The 24,050-nt window shown below is 38.3% G+C and overlaps 1 protein-coding gene across 4 annotated transcripts in view; it reads left to right on the top strand.

The window, feature by feature from the left end:
• The window catches only part of LOC136879173 (EF-hand calcium-binding domain-containing protein 4A), a 659,860-nt gene extending 638,302 nt beyond the window's left edge, over nt 1-21,558 (top strand). For all 4 annotated transcript variants that reach the window (XM_067152938.2, XM_067152939.2, XM_067152935.2 and 1 more), the window contains 2 exons: nt 5,823-5,916; nt 21,116-21,558. In XM_067152938.2, the coding sequence (XP_067009039.2) occupies nt 5,823-5,916; nt 21,116-21,253 (232 nt within the window). In that variant the 3' untranslated portion in view covers nt 21,254-21,558. The remainder of the gene's footprint in view (nt 1-5,822; nt 5,917-21,115) is intronic.
• The last annotated feature ends 2,492 nt before the right edge of the window (nt 21,559-24,050 follow it).

The following is a 24,050-nucleotide window of genomic DNA, read 5'->3' on the forward strand; positions in this document are numbered from 1 at the left end:
ATCTTCGAGATTCGTATTGGCAACCTTTGAAACACAAACTAAGAATAGCTTATCATCGCTGTGCGACATCTGGCGTACACTTTAAGTACTCGTACTGTTGTTGTTTACACAGCAAAGCCAAACTATAGAATTCATGCTAGGAACACGTTTCGCATCGGGAAATGTTATATAGTATTATATATTGTGTGGGTGACACAGTTGTTGGCGTAAGATAATAAAGGTTTAGAAAAATTCATATCGATCGATCATATTATCGATTCAATTCAGATTTCATTTTCATTCAGCTAGCAGTACTACCGGAACCGGCAGTGCACCCTATTTACTCCTCAACCGAGTACAAAAATCTATCACTAAAAAGTGCGCGTACTATATATACTACCTACTATAAATATCTTTCACTAGTAGTTAATAAAGATATATTACATTCTGAGCACAAACAGTCTTACCTTTTAATTTTCCACATTAGTCTATTAACTGAAGTTGGGAATGGATATTTAATTTCTCTGGTATACAGCAAAAGTATTTTGATGTACTGAACTCTAGTTGACGAACTTACTGGTAATTTTATCTACATTAATGGAAACGGTTATCTCAAAGTGAACATGGGACATAGCTTGATTATAGAGACAATCTTAATTCACAGAAATTATGAATACACATTGTACAAATCTATTGAATTCACAACAAAGTGACATGATAATGGCACTATTTATGAAATTTTGAAAAATAAATTTGTCTTAGAAATTATCTACTGGGACATTATTGACAGCAAAAATGAACTTCTGTAGATTGTATTATTATTATTATTATTATTATTATTATTATTATTATTATTATTATTATTATTATTATTATTATTATTATTATTATTATTATTATTATTGCACTGAAGAAAATGGAAATTGCAACACCCAGAACATGCAGGACGAGTGTTCGGTTGTGATTTGATGATTACACTTTCAGGTCCCTCTGACCGCAAGTTTGGACAACAATCAACACAGGATGTGCCCACCACGAGCTGCAATACATTGATGAATTCGTCAAGGCATGGAGTCAGTAAGGCCCTGGATCACTTCCTAAGGAATTGTGGCCCATGCTTGCTGCACTGCACGGGTCAGTTGTTCCAGAGTTGTGGGCGGCTGAGGACGGTTGGCCAGTTGTCGCTCATCATGTCCCACACATGCTCAATAGGACTGAGGTCTGGGGATCTGGCGGGCCATTCTAAGGTTGTGATGTCGTGGAGAGCTTCTCTGGAGATGCGTGCAGTGTGAACCCGGGCATTGTCCTGAGGAAACATCCCATTAGCAATGTTCGCCATCGTAGGGACAACCACTGGATTGAGTACCCTATCAACGTACTGTTGAGCAGTCATAGTGCCCTCAACAAGCACTAATTGTGATTTCATATTAAAGCCAATAGCTTCCCAGACCATAGTGCTTGGTGTTGGCCATGTGTGCCTCTCGACAATAAGATCTGGGCGGCCCCTCTCCCCGGTACGTTGGTGCACAAGATTCCGGCGATCACTGCGGGCAAGACAGAAGCGTGATTCATCACTAAAGACAACCCTATGCCATTCGTCGATCCACGTCAATCTTTCTCAACACCAGGCCAGTCTTACACGTCGCTGTTGTGGGGTCAATGGAACACCTTCTGCAGGGACACGGGCTCATAAGCCAGCTGCATGCAGATGATTACCAACTGTTTGTTGTGTAACGTGGAGTGCCACAGCTGCTCGAATTTGCGCTGCTGTTGCTGGGGTTCCATCCGGGCCATCCGAATGATGCGGCGATCCTCTCTCACAGTTGACTGTCGTGCTGAGCCTGTGCCAGGTCTACGAGTGTGGGTACCTTCATTTGACCACCGCTGCCACACACGTTGTACCGTAGATGCCTGTCGGCCAACACGTGCAGCGACAGTCCTTAGCAATAATCCAGCCTCACACAGCTCAATTATCCAAGCCCTCTCAAACAGCGACAGTTGTTGATAGCGTGCTTTTCTCTGTCGTCGAGGCATGTTTGACGGGGAACACTTCACTGCACAGACTGCAAGTCAACTACGCTACACCAGAGTCCATAATACTGGAGTTGATTCCTCCGCGACCAATCATGTGGGGAGACCTGTAGCAACAATCCAATGGGTCTGAAACTTGGATTGTTTACATACCTATATGGCATCGTTCCATATCTTGAAAATCAACACAAATGGCCAATGCTTCATGATGTTGCAATTTCCATTTTCTTAAGTTTATTATTATTATTATTATTATTATTATTATTATTAAATACACCACAGTGCTTTCTTTGATATTGTTGCTCATCATTAATAACAATGCTAACAGATTAATATGAAATTATTACTTAATACTGTGTGTTCTTTCCACAAGGAATAGCCTTAAGTATCTGTCTAAACAAATGCATTTACAATACACAGTCAACTTTCCCCGGTGATGAGTTTCTTTATTTGGGGGCTATTCCCCATAATCATGAGTTCCTTCGGGTCCCATGTTCTCTTGCCCCCATGTAGTTAGCATACGCCAAATTGCTTATGACATTGCCACACAATGGAATCCTTCCCTGGCAGTTTACAGTATATCTTTAAGTAAATGAACCATGTAGGCTATACTATGAACAGCAAAGGTACAGCCTTGTCTAACCTCTGTAACTACTTTGAACCAAAAACTCGTTCTACCATCAGTTCTTACTGTGGTCTGATTGTCAACATACTGTGATGCCTTTGTAACCTATCCTCTAACCCATAATCCCTCAGTACAGCCAATATCTTTTCTCTTGGTATTCTGTCATATGCCTTTTCTAGCCTGCAAGGACTTTAAAAAAAAAGTATTTTTAAAAATACGAGCTATGAAATATCTTTTGTAAAGAATGTAAAGAAAATTTACAAAAGATATTTCATAGCTCGTTCAAAACTGCATTAATTTTTATACCCTTTATAGACCCAAAAGAGAATTAATTCATTATTTAATAATATTTCCCTGCTTTTAACTACTCACTTGATCTGAGTAGATTATTTTTTATTTAAAAAGAATTTAAAATCCAAACTTCAGCAGAAAATGGGTCCTCACAAATGCCAGTGCCAGGTCATAACCATTATAAAAATGGCTACGGGATCCATACCAATTCTTGAACTCTATGCCAACCTCACTGTGGAGATTTTATGCAATGTAGCATGCAATGAATACCAAGAAATACTCTAATTTCCACTGGTCTAAAAAGTGGTTTTAATTCTTCGTTCTTCTCTCATTGGTAGTACTGACTGGTACACAGTGTTGCACACTCAAAATTTTCAGGGAAGTACTCCTAGAAGTACATTGCTGGAATTTTAGGCTCTTCAATTGTCCTGGGTATAAGAGTGTTTATTTTTACTTTCACTCTTTCATGCACTTGTAAAATAGCATTTTAAGTCATTAAAATTTTTAAACCTTCATTTCAGTTGAACTGTGCATACTATTTCATACTGGTAGCTCTGTTCTATTTGTGGAATTTTATGAAAATTGGCCTGTTATTAAAGTAAGGCCAATGATCAAGCCTAAGGGTGCTAATGTGGCCCTTGACCCCTTACTAATTGGAAACCCCTAATTTAGATAGTTGATAGAAAATACAAATAGTAAGGAATAAACCTAATTTCTATTTTTCTGTATGTTGCCAGCGGCAACCCTTGCAACATAGATGCCACGCCCCTAAATCACAGTAATCAATTTGTGATAGTACTTTTTATCAAGTGTTTGTTTAAGAAAAAGGGAGTTTGTAACATTTTAAAACATTAATTTTTAGGGTGGAAATATCCCATACATGCATATTTTTCATGTCATGCTGGAAGTTACTGACCTGACATGAAAACACAAAAGGACGGGCACAATCACCACATTTTCACACACAGCCATCTTTTGTGTTTTCATGTTTGTCTTTGTCCCCTCTTTCTTCTGCTTCCTCTTCCCACCCTGACAGGTCAGTGCATTTATCCTATTATGTGATCCTTTTCTTGTTTCTATCTTTCTGTGTTAGTGTGATGATTTTCTGTGATTTCTCATTTTCCTCCCAGGCGAATGCTGGGGCTGTACCTTAATTAAGACCATGGTCACTTCCTTTCCTCCCTTTCCTATCCCATCATTGTCATAAGACTTATCTGTGTTGGTGTGACATAAAACAAATAGTAAAAAAAAACGTCATTAACAAAACGAGTCAGCAAGGCCAAGATTGTGATGTGGCATTTATGCAAAGATCATCGTGTACACACAAAAAGTCACGCAACCTGTAGACTGCTTTACTAACTTTGTTCTTAATAAATCAGCTTTTCACTTCATTGAAAGTTGAAATAATTATAATTATCATCATTTTCATTTCCCCTTATACATCTCCTGCTAGGTCAGGGTGTTGATGGTATACCATCAGAAATTTTTCGGCTATTGTTACGATGGGGTCGCCACTACCAAAGGCATTTTAGACCTACTGCCAGCAATTATTTAGGCTGCCCCTTACATGGGGAACAGACGCCCTTGCAGCCACTCCTGACATGGAAAACGAATTCTGCTGATGAATAATGTACTCATACTATTCCCCAAGTACTGGGCTGCCTCTTCCGCAATCTCCACTGTTCCAAAGCCCATCTTCTCCACTGTAGATTCTGTTGAGGTTTTCACTCGTAACCCTGAGCTGGGACCCTTACCAGATGATACACAACAGGTCAGTGTGCTCTGGGACTCGCATAGGCAGGGGCGCCACTCCCTGGACAAGGCTGCCTCTGAAGAGGGTCCCTACCTGATACCTAACAAAGTTTAAATATCCTTAATAAATTGAGGCCATTGCTCTAGTGAGTCACTAGTTTATTTTATTCTTGTTTCTATGTCTGACGAGGAGAGGCTGCAGCTATGAGGCCACTTATTTCATTCAAACTTTGGGTTGTTAACTTACTTCAAAATTAATACTTGTGACATTTGAAGGGAAAATGGCCCTTTAAATTCAACAGTCCACATACTTGTTAGCAATTTGTATAAGAGTATCTGTAGCACCATTGGTATAGTGGTCAACGTTCCTGATTTCCTCATAAATTCTTGAAGTTCGATGCACCCCATTGCCTCAATTTTATTTTTTTAATTTGATTCTCCCTTTTTCATTTATGTTCTTTTTCCATGTAGAATAGGAAACGTGTGATTAAATACAAGCTGCATCGTAACAAAACATGTTTACCATTGTCCCAGGTTGTAGGTAAATTTGAATCCTCCCCTGCTTTTCATATGCTTTTTGGGTAATAATAACAAAGTAAAAATGTCATTATTAAATTTACTCATTCTGCACTTCACCCATCTGTTCCCTCTCTCTGCAGTTGCAAGTTGCTGACTTACATGAAAACAGTCAACATAGATGGTATCATAACTGAAGGAGTGGATATAAAAATAACAGAAAAAGCAAAGATTTTTCAAGATAGTGGCAAGATAGTAAATGAGTTTATGATTCAGCTTACATTTGATCTGTGCATTTCCTAGAAACAACACATAAAAGAAATAAGTGCTGGCATGCCTCAAACCTAAGACTCTCGCAGTGAAGTCCAGGATGCTGTCCACTAGATCAGCGGTGCTAGAGGTACCCCTACGCAAATTGCTAACAAGTATTCAGGCTGTTAAATTTAAGAGGCCTTTATCTCATTAAATAAGGTTGAATGTTACAAACCTTAGACATGTATCTATTTCCTAAAGTTTGAATGAAATCGGTGTTACTTTTAAACTTTTTGTTCTATAATGTAAACTACAATATGTATGATAAACCTTTCTTGTCTAGTGTGAATTTTCAGATTTTTATTTTTCATAATAGGAAACCAGATGAAAATAATACTACACAGTATCCTAGTATTGAAACAACTAGTGGATTCCTGGACGATTATGAATATGATGAAGATTTCTCTCATGTGAGTACTTTCAATCGTTTTTTTACTTCTCACTATATACATTGCCTGACAAAAAAGTTAAGCACTCAGAAGGAGTGGTTGAAAGTGAATGAGACTCAATATGCTGAAAGTCCATGTGCCTTTACTGAACTGATTACAGTATGAGCTGAAAGAGACAAGACCATTGGCATTTACAGGTGGAATGTTGGTGCCAGGTCAGTAGGGTGTCACACCCCCACTGGCTACCCTTATGCGGTTCGGAATGTTGTCAAATAGCCTTTGGATCCTCTCCTGAGGCAAGTTCATCCACAGTTGTTGCAGCTGTCCCTCCAAATCCCGCAGGTTGGTACTGGAACGGAGTCCCCTTCCAATGTCATCCCACTCGTGTTCATTGATGGAGAGGTCCGGGCATCTTGCTGGCCATGCGAAGACCTCAACATGCTCTAGGCAGTCCATAGACACACGTGCTGTCTGTGGACAGTATTATCTTGTTGGAACACTGTCCCAGGGTGCTGTGCCATAAGGGGCAGGACGTGTGGACGCAGAATGTCTGTGACATATTGTTGTGCCATTAAAGTCTGCCAAAGCACTATGAGAGGTGACCTGAACGCATATCCTATGCCTTTCCACACCATGATGCCAGGGATTACGCATGTGTATCTTTCCACAATATGGGCAAAATCTGCCCTCTGCCCTCAACACCACCAAACGCACACACAATGGTCATCGGAGGTTATGGAGAAATGGGTTTTTTTCGCTGAACACGATGCGATGCCAGTCGTCCTCTGTCCATGCCTCCCGGGCAAGGCACCACTCCAAATGCAGGTGTTGGTGTTCTGGTATCATTGGTGGTAAAACCCCAATCAGGTGGATGCGAGTTGTTGAGACACTGTGCAGGAACTCACAGCATGTTATAGAGTCTCCAGTACAAGTTCATAGATGGCGGGTGCCGAAGTTAGGGATCCCGCAATGCTTGGCGCACCATAAAACAGTCCTCCCTCGGGGTGGTGTTTCTTGGTTGACCTGAACCTGCACGACATAATTGGGTGCCCTCATGTACCCACTGAGACTAAAATCGGGCCACTGTGACATCTGAATGGCTCACATGCCTGGCAATTGCACGATACAATCAACCAGCCTCATGCAGTCCAACAATGCGTCCTCTGTCAAATGCTGTCAATTGGTGCATAGTCCGGCTCCATGGCTAAATGGTTAGCGTGCTGGCCTTTGGTCAGAGGGGTCCCAGGTTGGATTCCTGACAAGGTCGGGAATTTCAACCATCATTGGTTAATTTCGCTGGCATGAGGGCTGGGTGTATGTGTTGTCTTCATCACCATTTCATCCTCATCACGACGGGCAGGTCACCTACGGGCATCGAATCAAAAGATCTGTACCTGGCGAGCCGAACTTGTCCTCAGACACTCCCGGCACTAAAAACCATACGCCATTTCAATTGGTGCATAGGCTGTCTAACGTGTCTGCGAGGCATCGTGGGTGCTTTGTACTGTACATAGTCCTTTCTGAACATCTTGCTTAACTGTCTGACTCACAGCAGTTGACTTATCAACAATAGGACGGTGCCATCACGAATGCACTCTGGTGGGTGTTCTACACATTACAGATTGTTTTAAATCTAATCATTTATTCGCACATCAATGGTATGCATGTATACTGAAATGGGATAATATTGGACCACTCCTTCTGGATGCTTAACTTTTTTTTGTCAGGCAGTGTATATATAAAGATTGAATGCTTGTAGAGGGGATAGGAACTCTCAGAAAATATGTTCAGAAATAAATCATTGATGGTTGGTTGAGGGCGGTATAAAAAGAGAGAAGGAGAACTTCAAAGACACAATTTTCAGCCTCCTTTTCCTCAAGTGGTGGATTCAATCCTAACTACAGTATAAGATTTTTGGCATTTGAAAGTGTTTAACTGTGTCATTTCCATGTCATTTACTTCTAACATATTAATGAACACTTGAAGTTCCTACACTCCAGCATCTCTTAAAATCTGTAGCAATAGAAAACATATTATTTTTATTTTTTACTTTGTGCACAGAAATCTCAGCTGGTACTTCAGATTGGATAAATAATTACCGAGCACAGTCATACTTCTAAATTTTCACTGAATTGTAATTGAGGAAATTGCACATAACTCTGCAGGTGCTGAGAACTACAGATTTTTTTGTCTCTGGTCAGACAGATGGACAGCTGAAACTTCTTCAGGGACTGTTTCAGGTTGTTACACACCAGTCCTGTTGCTCCACAACTGATACTATCATTACTTGGTCCAATTGCCACTGATCTTTAACTGAAAAGTAAAGCCATAATGTACTATAGGTAGAAAAGACTCATCACAAGTGTTGTAAAGTGTTGAGAGGAAAAGAAATTATATACTTTCAAAATGGTGACACGTTGATATTTCTGCAGCTTTGTTTGATAAGTTTACTTCACTGCAAAACTGACCATCCAGACATATTTGGCAATGTGGTCTCATAGAGTGACATCTGGTCTATTATGTGCCACATTTCTGTCAGTCATGATGCTCCTGTCCCAGTACAGTTTGTATCTGTTGATTTTTAATACGTTGGCCAGCTTGTATGAGTAGTACAATTCCACTGCTGTTGTGACCAAACCATAATTTCATGGCAACTGCTCCAGCAAGATTGTATCTTTCCTAGTAGTCTGTGGATACCAGCACTGAACATCCAGATGTTACGTGTCTTACCATTTCTTGCTCCATATTGCATGCACGGCAATGATCTTGTTTGACACTCAGCTGCAAATTTTCGTGTGAACTTTTCTACCTCCATGTGGTTGTGGCTCAAATTCTGTCATGTATATTTCTCATAAGCTGACACATCACTTTATGCAATTGAGAGGAGTCAAATTTAGAAATGTTGCATATTCACTATCTGTCTTGCCCATAGTTTTGTGATACCAACAACCCTGGAGCCTCTGAGTTTCACGGGGGATATTAATTCTCCTGACTGCGCTCTTTGGGTGGTGGTACTGTGATCTTGTCATATGGACACGAATCAGTTGTTTTAAGTGCTTCGATGTTCATTTCATTCCATTTTATTACACATAAGCTGTATGTGATGACAGGTATGGTGTACGTATTCACAGCTAATCTGAGGTTGTATGAATTCAGAAATAGCTTCCTGATTTGACTTGATTCTTCTCAACTAAGGTTAAGTTATGAGTAGGTTCCCACCTTCCAATACTTATCAATATAATAGGTTTATTAATTACATAATATAAACCATATAATCTCTAGTACATGTTTCGTTCCGATTATGGAACATCTTCAGCTAAAATTTGACAAAATGGCAAGACAATTAAAACACATTGATGTTATGATGATACAAAAGCTAAAAGATATGATAAAATGGCACAAAGATTAAAACATATAATTATGATGATGAAATAAAATTCATTCATGTTGGTTAAAAATTCAACAAGTCAGTGTTCAAATGACGAAGTAAAAACAGCGATAAGGTTCTTCTTCATGTTGGAGACATGTACATTTTGTTAATCTTGAAGATAAATTGGAGAAATACAAGATTTTCTTAATGTATATTTATCGGGGGAACTCTTGATAAAATAACCGTAGTTGAAGTTGAGTTGTGGTTAGATTATTGAAATGAGTCTGAAACGAGAAAAGAATGAGTAAAATAGAAAATATTTTAAGGAGAAAACCCTGTTAAAAATGTATGTCCGCGGGAATGAAGGATAATGGAGTTGATTACCTTATAGTCAGTCGTGTCGTATTTGACGTCCTCCCTTATGTCGTGTTGTTAACTGACTTGAGTCCTGTGTACGTGTGTAAGGCACACAAGCAAGAGCTTTGCCTAAGATACATAAACCTGACACACCCATAAGACCAATTATTAACTTTAGAAATAGCCCCACCTACAAAACCTCTAAATTTATCAATAGCTTCCTAAAAAAGTACTATACTTTCCAAAGCAGAACCACAATCAATAATTCAATAGAATTTTGTAAAATTATCAAGAACACAAAATTAAAACCATCTTTCACCTTGAACTCATTCGACGTCACTAATATGTATTCTACGATCCCCACGAAAGAAACTCTAAATATAATTAAGAACAACTTAAAGACACACAGAAAACTTAGTAACCATGAAATAGAAGAATTTATGTTACTCCTAGAATTTACACTTAACAATAATTACTTTTCCTTCAATAACACAGTATATCAACAAAGTGGTCTTCCTATGGGATCTCCAGCGTCAGGTATCCTTGCTGAAATATACATGGATCACTTAGAGAAACATAAAATTTTAAATGATGAAAAAGGTATCATTATCTGGCTAAGGTTTGTCGATGACATCTTTGCAATTATAGATGAACAAATCAATAGTAGCACTAATTTATTAGACCAGATCAACAGTTTAGACCCTTTCATAAAATTTACGTTAGAAACCGAGAACAATAAAAAACTAAATTTCCTTGATTTAACAATCGAAAGGAAAGAAGAAAAGTTGGCCTTTACAATCGTTAGAAAACCGACTCAAACTATAAATACCATACGAAAAGATTCGTACCATCCTGAGGCACATAAGAGGAGTTCCTTTTTAAGCATGTTAAATAGAGCCTTTAACATTCCCTTGTCCAAAAACGACCTCCAAAAAGAAATTAGTCTCATTTACAAAATAGCGATAAGCAATGGATACACAAAACACTACATAGATAGATTAATGAATAAAATGAAGAATAAACCTCAAACGCAGCTGGTAAAAGAACATAAAAAGAAAAACCTTCGCCACCTTTACTTATAATAACGGGAATATTTACCAGATTACTAACATTTTTAAGAAATTCAATTTTAAAATTGCTTTTCGCACCAATAACAACAATCAACGTTTAATTTTCAATCATCAAAGCATTGCAAGCAATAACAAATATTTAAATTCCGGGATATATAGGCTTAAATGCTCAAATTGTGCCAATTGTTATATCGGACAAACAGGCTGTAATTTCTTAGTAAGATATCAAGAACATGTTAATGCCGAAAAACATAGGAAGTACTCGGCCATGAGTCTTCACATGACCGAATATAAACACAGTTTTACATCGATAGAAAGGGACTTAACCATTCTACGAACGCTAAACAAAGGCAAATTAATGAATATTCTTGAAAATATCTATATTGAAATTGATCAGAAGCGAAATCCCAACCAGAATGTTAACGAAATTACGGAAAATATAAATATATTATTAGAAGAGGCTACCAAATTAGATTCATCTAGAAAAACCATCAAAAAGAATCCCAACAAATAACCAACACACCTCCTTCCGATTAGCTCCACCCTACACAGTTGTCCCCCTACCTTTCCTTCCGTTTCCCCTAGCCTATCACAACGCCACTCCTCAGTTAACTCCACCCTACACAACATTTCACCCGCTCTCCTCACGTCACTTACCTCTCCTTCCAATACTCCCCGCCCACCGCAAGTGCCTTACACACGTACACAGGACTCAGTCAGTTAACAACACGACATAAGGGAGGACGTCAAATACGACACGACTGACTATAAGGTAATCAACTCCATTATCCTTCATTCCCACGAACATACATTTTTAACAAGGTTTTCTCCTTAAAATATTTTCTATTTTACTCATTCTTTTCTCGTTTCAGACTCATTTCAATAATCTAACCACAACTCAACTTCAACTACGGTTATTTTATCAAGAGTTCCCCCGATAAATATACATTAAGAAAATCTTGTATTTCTCCAATTTATCTTCAAGATTAACAAAATGCACACGTCTCCAACATGAAGAAGAACCTTATCGCCGTTTTTACTTCGTCATTTGAACACTGACTTGTTGAATTTTAACCAACATGAATGAATTTTATTTCATCATCATAATTATATGTTTTAATCTTCGTGCCATTTTATCATATCTTTTAGCTTTTGTATCATCATAACATCAATGTGTTTTAATTGTCTTGCCATTTTGTCAAATTTTAGCTGAAGATGTTCCATAATCGGAACGAAACATGTACTAGAGATTATATGGTTTATATTATGTAATTAATAAACCTATTATATTGATAAGTATTGGAAGGTGGGAACCTACTCATAACTTAACCTTAGTTGTGCTGAGCCAATACGGAATAAATATGAGATTTATAAGCTGTTGATTCTTCTCACATACACATTTTGCAAGTGTTCAAAAAATATTGTTATTTATCCATTTTTATTCATATCGTATAGGCCAGGGATGGTGAACCTTTCCCAACTAGTGTGCCATTTTAAGTCTGGTTTATTATTCTCAACTGTGACTGTGCCATTTGTTATTTTCCTTTAAGGAATGGCTACAACCTACAACACCCACCCCCCCCCCCCCCCGCAACTTCTTTTCCAAATTCCCGATTATGTTTCATAATATGTTATTTATTAGATATATATCTTGTAAATACATTTGATTGCATGTTCCGTGGTCATATTTTGCAAATACTGCAAAAGTACATTTTTAAATATGTAAGTTTTGAGAATACATATTATTATTTGTAAATAAATAAATAATAAGCCCCAATAAAACACACTTTGTCATTACATATTATTATCGGGAGAGCTGGCCGCGTGGTTAGGGGCGCGAAGGTGTGAGTGGGGCTTGAGCCCCACTGTCGGCAGCGCCGAAGCTAGTTTTCAGTGATTTCTCATTTTCACACCAGGCAAATGTTGGGGTTGTATCTCAGTTAAGGCCATGGCAGTTTCCTTCCCACTCGTAAGACTTTCCTATCCCATAGTCGCCATAGGACCAATCTGTGTCGGTGTGATGTAAAAAAAATTGTAAAAACATAAATATTAGCTATATATATATTATATATATAAATGTCATTGTATGTATGTATTACATCTCCTCCTACACCACTGCAGCGATTTCAACCAAACTTGGTACACTTACGACTTAGTGTCAGGAGACAAACCGCGTGGCGGTAAGGGGCGAGGGGCCAGAGGGGTGACATTTAAAAATATTCGAAAATAGTGTCAAATCCATACTTTTTGGGGTTGCTGAGATGTATAGTGACACTCCGGAATTTTTAAAGTCCAAGTTCAACCCCCTTCAGGGTGGGGGGCGAGGGGGAAATGATATATCAAAATCATCGAAAATAGTATCAAATCCATCCTTTTCGAGGTCGCTGAAATGAATAGTAGCACTCCAGATTTCTTTTAACAAACCTCGTGGAGGTAAGACACCCCATGTACCCATAGGGGTGGCGGGGGGAGCGAGGGGGAAGTGATATACCAAAATAACCGATAATAGTGTCGAATACATTCTTTTCGGGGTTGCTGAGATGAACAGTGACACTCCGGATTTTTTTGACAAACCGTGTGGAGGTAAGACACTCCATGTACCCATAGGGGCGGGAGGGGACGGGGGAGTGATATACCAAACTAATCGAAAATAGTGTCAAATCCATACTTTTCGGGTCGCTGAGATTAATAGTGATACTCTGGACTTTTTTAAAGTCCAAGTTCAGTCCCCTTTGGAGTGGGGGGTGAGGGGGTCATGATATATGAAAATAATCTAAAATAGTGTCGAATTCATACTTTTCGGGGTCGCTGAGATGAGTAGTGACACTCCGGATTTTTAAAAAGTCCAAGTTCAGCCCCATTAGAGGTGGCGCCAAGGGGTGAGTAAGATAAAAAATGAATCAAAAATAGTGTCGAATCTGTAGTTCTCGGGGTCGCTGAGATGTTTAGTAACATTCTGGATTTTTTAAAGTCCAAGTTCAGCCCCCTTTGAGGAGGAGGCGAGGGGAGAGTGATATATAAAAATAGTCTAAAATAGTGTTGAATCCATAATTTTCGGGGTTGCTGAGATTAATAGTGACACTCCAGACTTTTTAAAGTCCAAGTTCAGTCCCCTTTGGAGTGGGGGGCGAGAGGAGAGTGACAAATAAAAATAATCGAAAATAGTGTCGAATCCATACTTTTTGGTGTTGCTGAGATGAATAGTGACACTCTGGATTTTGTTAAAGTCCACGTTCAGCCCCCTTTGGGGTGGGGGCGAGGGGGGGAGTGGTATATAAAAATAATTGAAAATAGTGTCGAATCCATACTTTTTGGTGTTGCTGAGATGAATAGCGACACTCTGGGTTTTTATAAGTCCAAGTTCAGCCCCGTTTGAGATGGGGGCAAGGGGAGAGTGAGATAAAAAATGAATAAAAAATAGTGTCGAATCTGTAGTTCTCGGGGTCGCTGAGATGTTCAGTAACATTCTGGATTTTTTAAAGTCCAAGTTCAGCCCCCTTTGAGGAGGAGACGAGGGGAGAGTGATATATAAGAATAGTCTAAAATAGTGTTGAATCCATAATTTTTAGGGTTGCTGAGATTAATAGTGACACTCCAGACTTTTTTAAAGTCCAAGTTCAGTCCCCTTTGGAGGGGGGGCGAGGGGTTCGTGATATATGAAAATAATCGAAAATAGTGTTAAATCCATATTTTCCGGGGTCGCTGAGATGAATAGTGACACTGCGTATTTTTAAAAAGTCCAAGTTCAGTCCCCTTTGGCGCGGTGGGGGGGGGGGGGCGAGAAGAGAGTGACAAATAAAAATAATCGAAAATAGTGTCGAATCCATACTTTTTGGTGTTGCTGAGATGAATAGTGACACTCCAGATTTTGTTAAAGTCCACGTTCAGCCCCCTTTGGGGTGGGGGCAAGGGGGGAGTGGTATATAAAAATAATTGAAAATAGTGTCAAATCCATACTTTTTGGTGTTGCTGAGATGAATAGCGACACTCTGGGTTTTTATAAGTCCAAGTTCAGCCCCGTTTGAGGTGGGGGCAAGGGGAGAGTGAGATAAAAAATGAATAAAAAATAGTGTCGAATCGTAGTTCTTGGGGTCGCTGAGATGTTTAGTAACACTCTGGATCAAGTTCAGCCCCCTTTGAAGAGGAGGCGAGGGGAGAGTGATATATAAAAATAGTCGAAAATAGTGTTTAATCCATAATTTTTGAGGTCGCTGAGATGAATAGTGGCACTCCGGATTTCTTTTGACAAACCTTGTGGGGGTAAACACCTCATGTACCCATAGGAGGGGGAGGGGGGGGGTGAGAGGAGTGACATATAAAATATTCAAAAATGGTATCAAATCAATACTTTTCGTTGTGGCTAAGATGAATAGTGACACTCTGGAATTTTTTAAAAGTCCAAGTTCAGCCCCCTTCAGGGTGAGGGCGAAGGGGGAGTTATATATGAAAATCTTCGAAAATAGTGTTGAATACATCCTTTTCGGGGTCGCTGAAATGAATAGTGGCACTCCGGATTTCTTTTGACAAACCTCGTGGGGTTAAGACACCCCATGTACCCATAGGGGCGGGGGGGGGGGGCGAGGGGAAAGTGATATCCCAAAATAACCTAAAATAGTGTTGAATACATACTTTTCAGGATCGCTGAGATGAATAGCGACACTCCGGATTTTTTATAAGTCTAAGTTCAGCCCCGTTTGAGATGGGGCGAGGGGACAATGTGATAAAAAATGAATCAAAAATAGTGTTGAATCTGTAGTTCTCGGGGTCGCTGAGATGATTAATAACACTCTGGATTTTTTAAAGTCCATAATCAGCCCCCTTTGTGGAGGAGGCGAGGGGAGAGTGATATATAAAAATAGTCAAAAATAGTGTTGAATCAGCTGTTTTTGGAAACACTGAATAATTAATTTCACTCCAGTTTTTTTATAATTTCACGTGCAGCCCCCTTTCGCATAGGTGTGAGAAAGAATGAAAAACTAAAGTGACCAAAGTGACCAGATTATGGATGAATCTGTGTATTTTCCAGCAAAGCTAACAACTAAATTTGTTGGAAATATTACTTACTATCTGTGAAAAAAAGTGTGGGGGCAAGACACCCCTAGAAATCCTATGGGAATTGGGTGAAGTGAAAATGAAAATTATCAATAATAGCATCAAATCCATAGTTTTAGGACTAAAGGAGTGATTTGAACCAAACTTGGTATACTTACGACTTACTAGCAGGAGACTACCCCCATGGTAGCAGGACACACCTAGCATCTTTAGGGGTAGGGGTGGAGATGAGATGGTTGGAATATAAAAAGTAATCGAAAATAGTGGCGAATAATCATTTTTGGAGTTGCTGAGATGAATAGTAACACTCCGGATTTTTTAAAATCGATGTACCGAGCTCGATAGCTGCAGTCGCTTAAGTGCGGCCAGTATCCAGTATTCAGGAGATAGTAGGTTCGAACCCCACTCTCGGCAGCCCTGAAAATGGTTTTCCGTGGTTTCCCATTTCCACACCAGGCAAATGCTGGGGCTGTACCTTAATTAAGGCTACGGCCGCTTCCTTCCCACTCCTAGCCCTTCCCTGTCCCATCGTCGCCATAAGACCTATCTGAGTCGGTGCGACGTAAAGCAACTAGCAAAAAAAAAAAAAAATAAAATAAAATCGATGTAAATCAATTCAGGAGTGAGAGAAGAGTGATATATAAAAATAATCAAAAATAGTTTCGAATCGGTAGTTTTCAGAAATCCTGAGATAATTAGTTTCACTCCGGATTTTGTGTAAGTTCCAATTCAGCCCCCTTAGAGGTCGGAGCGAGAGGGATTAATATATAAAATATTCGAACATAATGTCAAATCCATAATTTTTGGGGTCACTGAGGTGAAAAATAACCCTCCGGGTATTTTATAAGTCCAAGTTCAGCACCCTTTCTTGGTGGGGGGGCAAAGAGGGAAGTGAAATATACAAATAGTTGAAAATAGTGTCGAATGCATACTTTTTGGGGTCGCTGAGATGAACAGTGACATTCATATTTGTTGAAGTTCAATTTAGCCCCCTTTGTCATAAGGGGATGAGAAAGTATGGAAAAGAAATTGTCCAAAATGATCAAGATAATGGACGTAACCTATGTATGTTCCAGCATAGCTATCAACCAAAATCAATACAAGTATGACTTACTATCTGGAGGAAGTACTGTTTAGGATAGGACACCCCTAGAACCACTAGGGGAGGGGGATGAAATGTATATAAATAACTAAAAATGAACAATAATAATGTCGAATCAGGTAATCAGGTTAAGGACATATTTGTATAGTTGTATATGTTCTAGCATACCTCTGAGCCAAACTTGGTACACACATGACTTACTATATAGAAAAAATTGCCATGGGGCAGGGATGAATTATAAAAACACAGAGAGACTGGTGAAATATAAAAATAATAGACAACGACAAATATTAACGTACAGTCTATAGTTTTTGGGGTCGCTGAAGTGGATAATGACACTCTGGATGTCATTATTCGGCCCCCATCGGCATGGAGATGAGAAGGGTTGGAAAGGAAAATGTTCAAAATGACCAAAATTGCGGATGTATGTGTGTTTATTCTAGCACAGCCCTCATACAAACTTGGTACACATATGACTTATAATATTTAAAAAATACTTGTCGGTAAAACAACCCTACCACTCCTGGGGAGGTGTTGAAGTATAAAAATAAACAAAAATGACTGATATTAATGTTGAATACATTGTTTACGAGGTCACTGAGTTGAACTGTCAGACTCTGCATAGTTAAGTCATACTTAAGTGGCAATCAGTATAGAGGTTGACAAGGGGTGAAAATGAATGTAAAAATAACCAACATTATGGATGTATGTGGGTATGTTCCAGAACAGCTCTCAACGATACTTGGAGGCCTACACATAATGACTTACCATCTGAAAAAAATAATACTGTAGGGATGAAACATCACAGCCCCTGCTGGGGGGTGGGAAATGGGAGAGGATGACGTGTAAAAATAATGGAAAATAACCAATATTTACATCAAATCCATTGTTTATGTGTCGCTGATATGAATTTTGATGCTCTGGATACCATTTAGGTCCACGTTCAGCCTCCATTAAGACGGGGGATTGAGAGGGGCTTGAAAGTAAATAGTCTAAAATGACAGAGTTTAGTGTTGAATCTACTGCTTTTAGGGTCGCAAGGCTTATTGGTGACAGATGCAAAAACAGTTGAAATTGTGTACATGATATCTGTAGCGCAATGGGTAAATGCATATAGTTATCACTATTTTCTTTTTGAAAGGATCAAATACTTCCCAGTCAATTCAAGCTTCCACAAGGAAAAAGTTTTACTCAAAAATTAAATAATCTAAAACTTGAAATAAAACACATCTAAATAGCTCTAAAACTACATAATAGATTGTAAAATATCAATCAGCACTTCAAAGGACTGCTATAAAAATTCACTTCATACATAACTAACTGGTAATATAAATCTAAGGTAAACATTCAAAAAAATATCTGAGCAACGCCGGGTACTACAGCTAGTTAGGTATGAAAATCAAAAATACGAATATTGCTAATGGACTTCACTTCCTCCATTAGCTTCATTTTCTTTCCATCTTTTCGTAGTTTGTATGCTTGACAATTTAAGTAATTTCTACCTCATCACATTTCTGCAAGGAAATCAGAAAAAACAGCTATCCTTGCTTGTAAGGTCACATCCATGCTTTCATCAAAACATAAGCCTACTGCATACATCTGGGAGTTATCCAAATTAGCTTTCAATTGCTCCAAAACTTCTTCACTCATTCTTATTATTCTATCCTTGACAGCAGTTCAGCTGGCTGGCATTCCTTTCATTATGTCAATTGCTTTTTGTTTGTTAGGGAAGTTTTCAAATAATGTGTTGGACATCAATAAGGAAGTTTATATCAAGAATTCACCATCAGAAAGCAGTTTACCATGCATGCTGTACTATGCAGTGAGACAGATGGAAACAGCTGCACTGATATTATTCCTTGGCTGAAAAGATATTACAAAAGAACTAGTTTGTTTTGTGTAATGTTCAATATTTTGTGACATGAACTGTATTGTTTCTTCATTTGGCATGGAACAAACATTTGCATGATTAGTCTTGAAATGTCTCTACATTAAATATGCGAGTTACAATTGTTTTTAAACACAGGTAACACATCTTTCTATCAGTCTGAATTTCCTTGTCCACTGTTCTTGAAAAATCTGGTCACTACCTTTGTTAAGTTTCTGTTCTTTTTGGCACTGAAAACATGTTTGCAAGATCCGTCTACAAAACCATCAGAAAATGACACTGTTATCTCACTTGACTTTTGGACCTATCCGTGTAGCAATGTTGTCATATTGCATGTCCAGATGGAACTAGCATTTAGAGTTTTGATATTTATTTCTTACACGTGAAACACTATAAGATATGTATTGTCTGTAGTACAAGACATATATAAAAACATTATTATGTTCATGTTGCGGGCCACCAAAATCGTGTTCGCGTGTCACTTATGCCGTCTTCTGTACTCCCCATTGTCTTTGATGGGACCTAAGATCTTCCTCAAAATCTTCCTTTCTTTGGGATCCAGTTTCTCGATCAGGACTTTTTTTATTCATTAAAGACATTCTGAAGCATCACTGTTATTATTATCATCATCATCATCATCATTATTATTATTATTATTATTATTATTATTATTATTATTATTATTGGATGATGTCAACTGTAGCAGTTTCTGTCGTGCAGTGGCAAAACAAGTGCTAACTTTAATTTTTTTTGCTAGTTGTTTTACGTCGCGCCGACACAGATAGGTCTTATGGCGACGATGAGACAGGCAAGGGATAGGAGTGGGAAGGAAGCGGCCGTGGCCTTAGTTCAGGTAAAGCCCCAGCATTTGCCTGGTGTGAAAATGGGAAACCACGGAAAACCATCTTCAGGGCTGCCGACAGTGGGGTTCGAACCTACTATCACCCGAATACTGGATACTGACCTCACGTAAGCGACTGCAGCTGCTAACTTTAATTACCAAAACTATTGATCTCCTTGGATTCAGTTCAGAGCTGAGTGTTTCATGCCGGAAAAGTAAAGTCATAATGTGCAGTAGTAGGTAGAGGAGACTCATCGCAAATGAAGTGTTTAGAGGAAGCAAATTGATATACTTTTAAAATGGTGGCACATTCTCTCAATGATGAAATTAAATTGCCAAGGTACACTCAAAAAGAATTGGGTGTACTTCAAGCTGAGAGTTTTCTATGAACAGAATACATTTTTCCAGCATGATAAACCTTTATACCGGTACTCTTGCCTTCTTCCTGTCTCTCCCCATTGTATTGTGGTTGTTTAACTTATGCAGTCAGTACATACCACATCATACAACTACAGTATCTGAATGTTCTAAATTGCGCTTCTAGTCCATAGATCAGCATGGGTAGCAAGTAGGTCTATGAAGTTCCACTTTCACTTTTGTGGACAGCTTTTGCACCATAATTGTTGAGAAGAATGCAATAGGATGCCCCTGCCTTAACCCTGCTGCTAATTTTACATGTAACTTTGTTCTCAGTCAGTAGAATACTTCTGAGGTATTTAAGTGCTGAACCATTTCATTTTCATGCTGTCAAAGTCTCATTTTGACTGCTTTGCTTCCTCTGCTCATCACCAAGCATACGGTACTGTTTTTTTTGGTTTGACTGATTCTTTCTACCAATGTATTTGTCATCATCATCTTCTCTCCCACCCCATACCATGACATCATCTGCAAACACCAGTGCATTTGTATTTTTGCATTTATTCTTGACTGTCTTGAATATGTATTTAATCCATAATGCTTATAAAGAACAGTGGGGTTAGTTTCCCTCACTCCCCTTGTCTGCAACTATCCAGACCTAACTGTTTGGTTCTTGGATGCAGCTCTTAGAGTCACGGTATAATTGTTTTACTCTTACCACAATGCCTTCTGTTACCACCTTCTTAAATAATACTCCCAAATGTAATGATGAGGGATGTGATCACATTTCTTCTCTTTGCCAAGAAAGACATCTAATATGGTCTAATTCCTCCCCAGTTTTCCTCAAACAACATCCTAGTAGCTGAGAAGTGATCAATAGTGGATTGATCAGGTCTACATCTGTGTTGCTCCTCTATCTGTAATAACTATACCAAGTAAATTCAGAAATTAATACAAATGTGAAATTGTCATTTAAGATTTGAAAAATTTAGGGGGAAAAATAGTTAAAGTTGCATTTTCCACAAAAAGGAGACAAGTGGTATTTAAGCAAACTTCTCATGTAACGAACACTGTAGGAAAGAATTAATTATTCATTTGTTAAGAGTGCAACAATAAATATTGAGTTGTATTCTTTAGACATCTGACAATATTTAATTTTGAAAAGTTTCTGATTTTTTTACAGCCTGTCTTTCAGAGGTCAGAGCTCCTGAAATCATCCCTAGAATTACAGACATCCCCATCTTCATATGGAACTAAATTTCATTCCAACATTCCGAGTCTTCATGATGAACTAGCATCCACGCAGAAGATGATCAACTAGTCTAAACATAGTGACTTAAGCATGGAAGGAATGCATTCATCCAAATCATTCTTATTTTGGGAATTCTGGTACTTAATTGAATGAATGTGAACAAGAGTAAGGAAGTGCCATGTTTAAAATATACAATAGATTAAGGTTTCCTTCTGACGATCCTTGCTTTAATTGATGACATGCCCTCAAATAAAAATGAAAATAATTTTGAGAAAATGGGACTTTAATTTAAAGAAATTATTATGTCATTATTTCTCCTTGTAGTTGTGTGACTTTCAAGACTGTCATTTAAATAAATGTTGAGTTTAATTTTATTTGAAAATAGTGATTCCTGAAATTAAAACATAGTAATGAATGAATGAATGAATGAAAAGTTGTAGTGACAGACAGAAATTCTCTTACACAGTGTGCTTCAGATATATACAAGTCAGTAAGCTGAGTGGCCTAAATTAACAAGTGCTCTGAAGAAGTAGATTTTCAGTCCATACTCTCAATGTCACAACTTCTCTGCCTTATCTGTGGAGCAGGGTGATCTACTCTAAAGCAGGAAATTTTGTTACTGTGTAGTACCATTGTATTTACAAACTATGTTCAAAATACTTGCTCTCTTGCTCTGCACAAAACACTATACACCTCATAATGTTTTCTTGCTACCTCAACACCACGAAGGGTGTGATACTTTTACTCAGAGCATGAAGTGAGAAGAGAAGTGATGTCAATTAAATCACATGCAACAAGAGTTGATGAATTCCTATTTTCTATTACTAACATTTTGGATATTATATTGGCAATGATTACCAACATTTGGTGCCTGTCTCTCATGCAGTTATTTCCCATACAAGTGGAAAAATGCACAGGTTGTCCCAGTTCTAAAAAGGTCACGAAGCTGATATAGCATTTGACTTCCCTCCTTTATGCATTTTTTCAGCACTTAAGTCCTATATAAATTGATCTATAAGCAACTTGTACAATACATGTTAAAATATTCTCTGTGTGACCCCTTCCAATCTAGTTTTGAGAAATGACAATAGTGCAAGGACAGCACTACTAAGAATTACAGATGAAAGTGACTGTACTTATTTTACTTAAGTAGTGCATTTGACACTAAATATTGAAATATTATTAGCAAAATGACAATGATATATTTGAGTCCTTCTGCTGTTCGTATCTTTTCTTCATACCTTACCAATTGGCGACAATATATTGTTTTCAACACAGTATGACCACAGACTGGAACAATTAAAAAAAAAAAAAACGATGTTTCAAAGGGATCTGTACTAGGACCACTAATGTTTACTCTATATATCAATGAACTCTTTTCTTTTTTTACAGTTTGCTTTATGTCGCACTGACACAGATATGTCTTATGGCGGCTATTGGATAAGAAAGAGCTAGGAGTGGGAAGGAAGCAACCATGGCCTTAATTAAGGTACAGCCCCAGCATTTGCGTGGTGTGAAAATGAGAAACCACGGAAAACACCATCCTAAGGGCTGCCGACAGTGGAATTCAAACCCACTATCTCCAAAATTCTAGCTTTTAGCTATGCGACCCAAACCACGCAGCTACTTGCTCGTTATGACATTTCTTCTCATTTTAGCAACTGTAGCAACCATATATATGCATATGATCTATAAATATATTGCCACTCCCAAATTGTTGACATTGAGTGAGGAATTCATCAGGTGATTTCTATTTTAAATCTAATTAGTTCCTATGCAAGGGAAAACTGTTTGTTAATTAATCCTAAAAAGACACAAGCTATCAAATAGGACAAGGCTAAATGAGAGATCCTTGCCTTCACTTTTGCTTTGTGATGTAACTATACCATTTCAGAAGCATGTAAAAAAATTTTTTTTGTTGTTATTGTAAGTGACACATTAGACTGGAATAAGCACATAACAAGCATCTGTAAGAAAACTCACTCATCACTTCAACCTCTTAAAACTCACCAATTATTTCTACCACACAATATGAAAATTAAACTTATCCAGACTTGTATTTCCCAGGTTTAATTACTGTGATGTTGTAATGATGGATGCCACCATGGATTAAACACTGAAACTACCAAGGTAATGAATTCTTGTATTAGGTTTATATTTTCAACGCCGGGCTGAGTGGCTCAGACGGTTGAGGCGCTGGCCTTCTGACCCCAACTTGGCAGGTTCGATCCTGGCTCAGTCCGGTGGTATTTGAAGGTGCTCAAATACGTCAGCCTCGTGTCGGTAGATTTACTGGCACGTAAAAGAACTCCTGAGGGACAAAATTCCGGCACCTCGGCGTCTCCAAAAACCGTAAAAGAGTAGTTAGTGGGACGTAAAACAAATAACATTATTATTATTATATTTTCAACACACCCTCCTGGTTAAAAATCAACAAACTACAATATCTTCACAATACAGCTCTCATATTTCGACTGTTGAGTGAATCAAAACACGTGTATCAATCCTCCTCTCCAGAACATAACACACCTATGCACCATTCATCAACATAATAATCACTTCTTTACAATGTCTAGTGCAAGGCATGGAATTCCCTTCCAGTTAGAGTTACGAATTGCACCCCTTTAATCTCTTTAAAGTGGTTCTGCTGAGATTACCTATTTAATATTTAACCAGCTTGTGTGAATGTTAGAATGAATGAATATGGTTAGGATTTTTGATTGTTTACTTATCATGTTCTTTGAATTTCATACTCATTATTATGTGGTTAAGTGTAAGAGATGGTCATGAGCCATAACTTCACCACTAATGAAGGCACAAAATAAATAATACAAACCTGCAGCATTCAGCTGTAGTAAGAGCAGCC

Source organism: Anabrus simplex, chromosome 8, assembly GCF_040414725.1.
Source record: "Anabrus simplex isolate iqAnaSimp1 chromosome 8, ASM4041472v1, whole genome shotgun sequence".
NCBI lineage: Eukaryota > Metazoa > Arthropoda > Insecta > Orthoptera > Tettigoniidae > Anabrus > Anabrus simplex.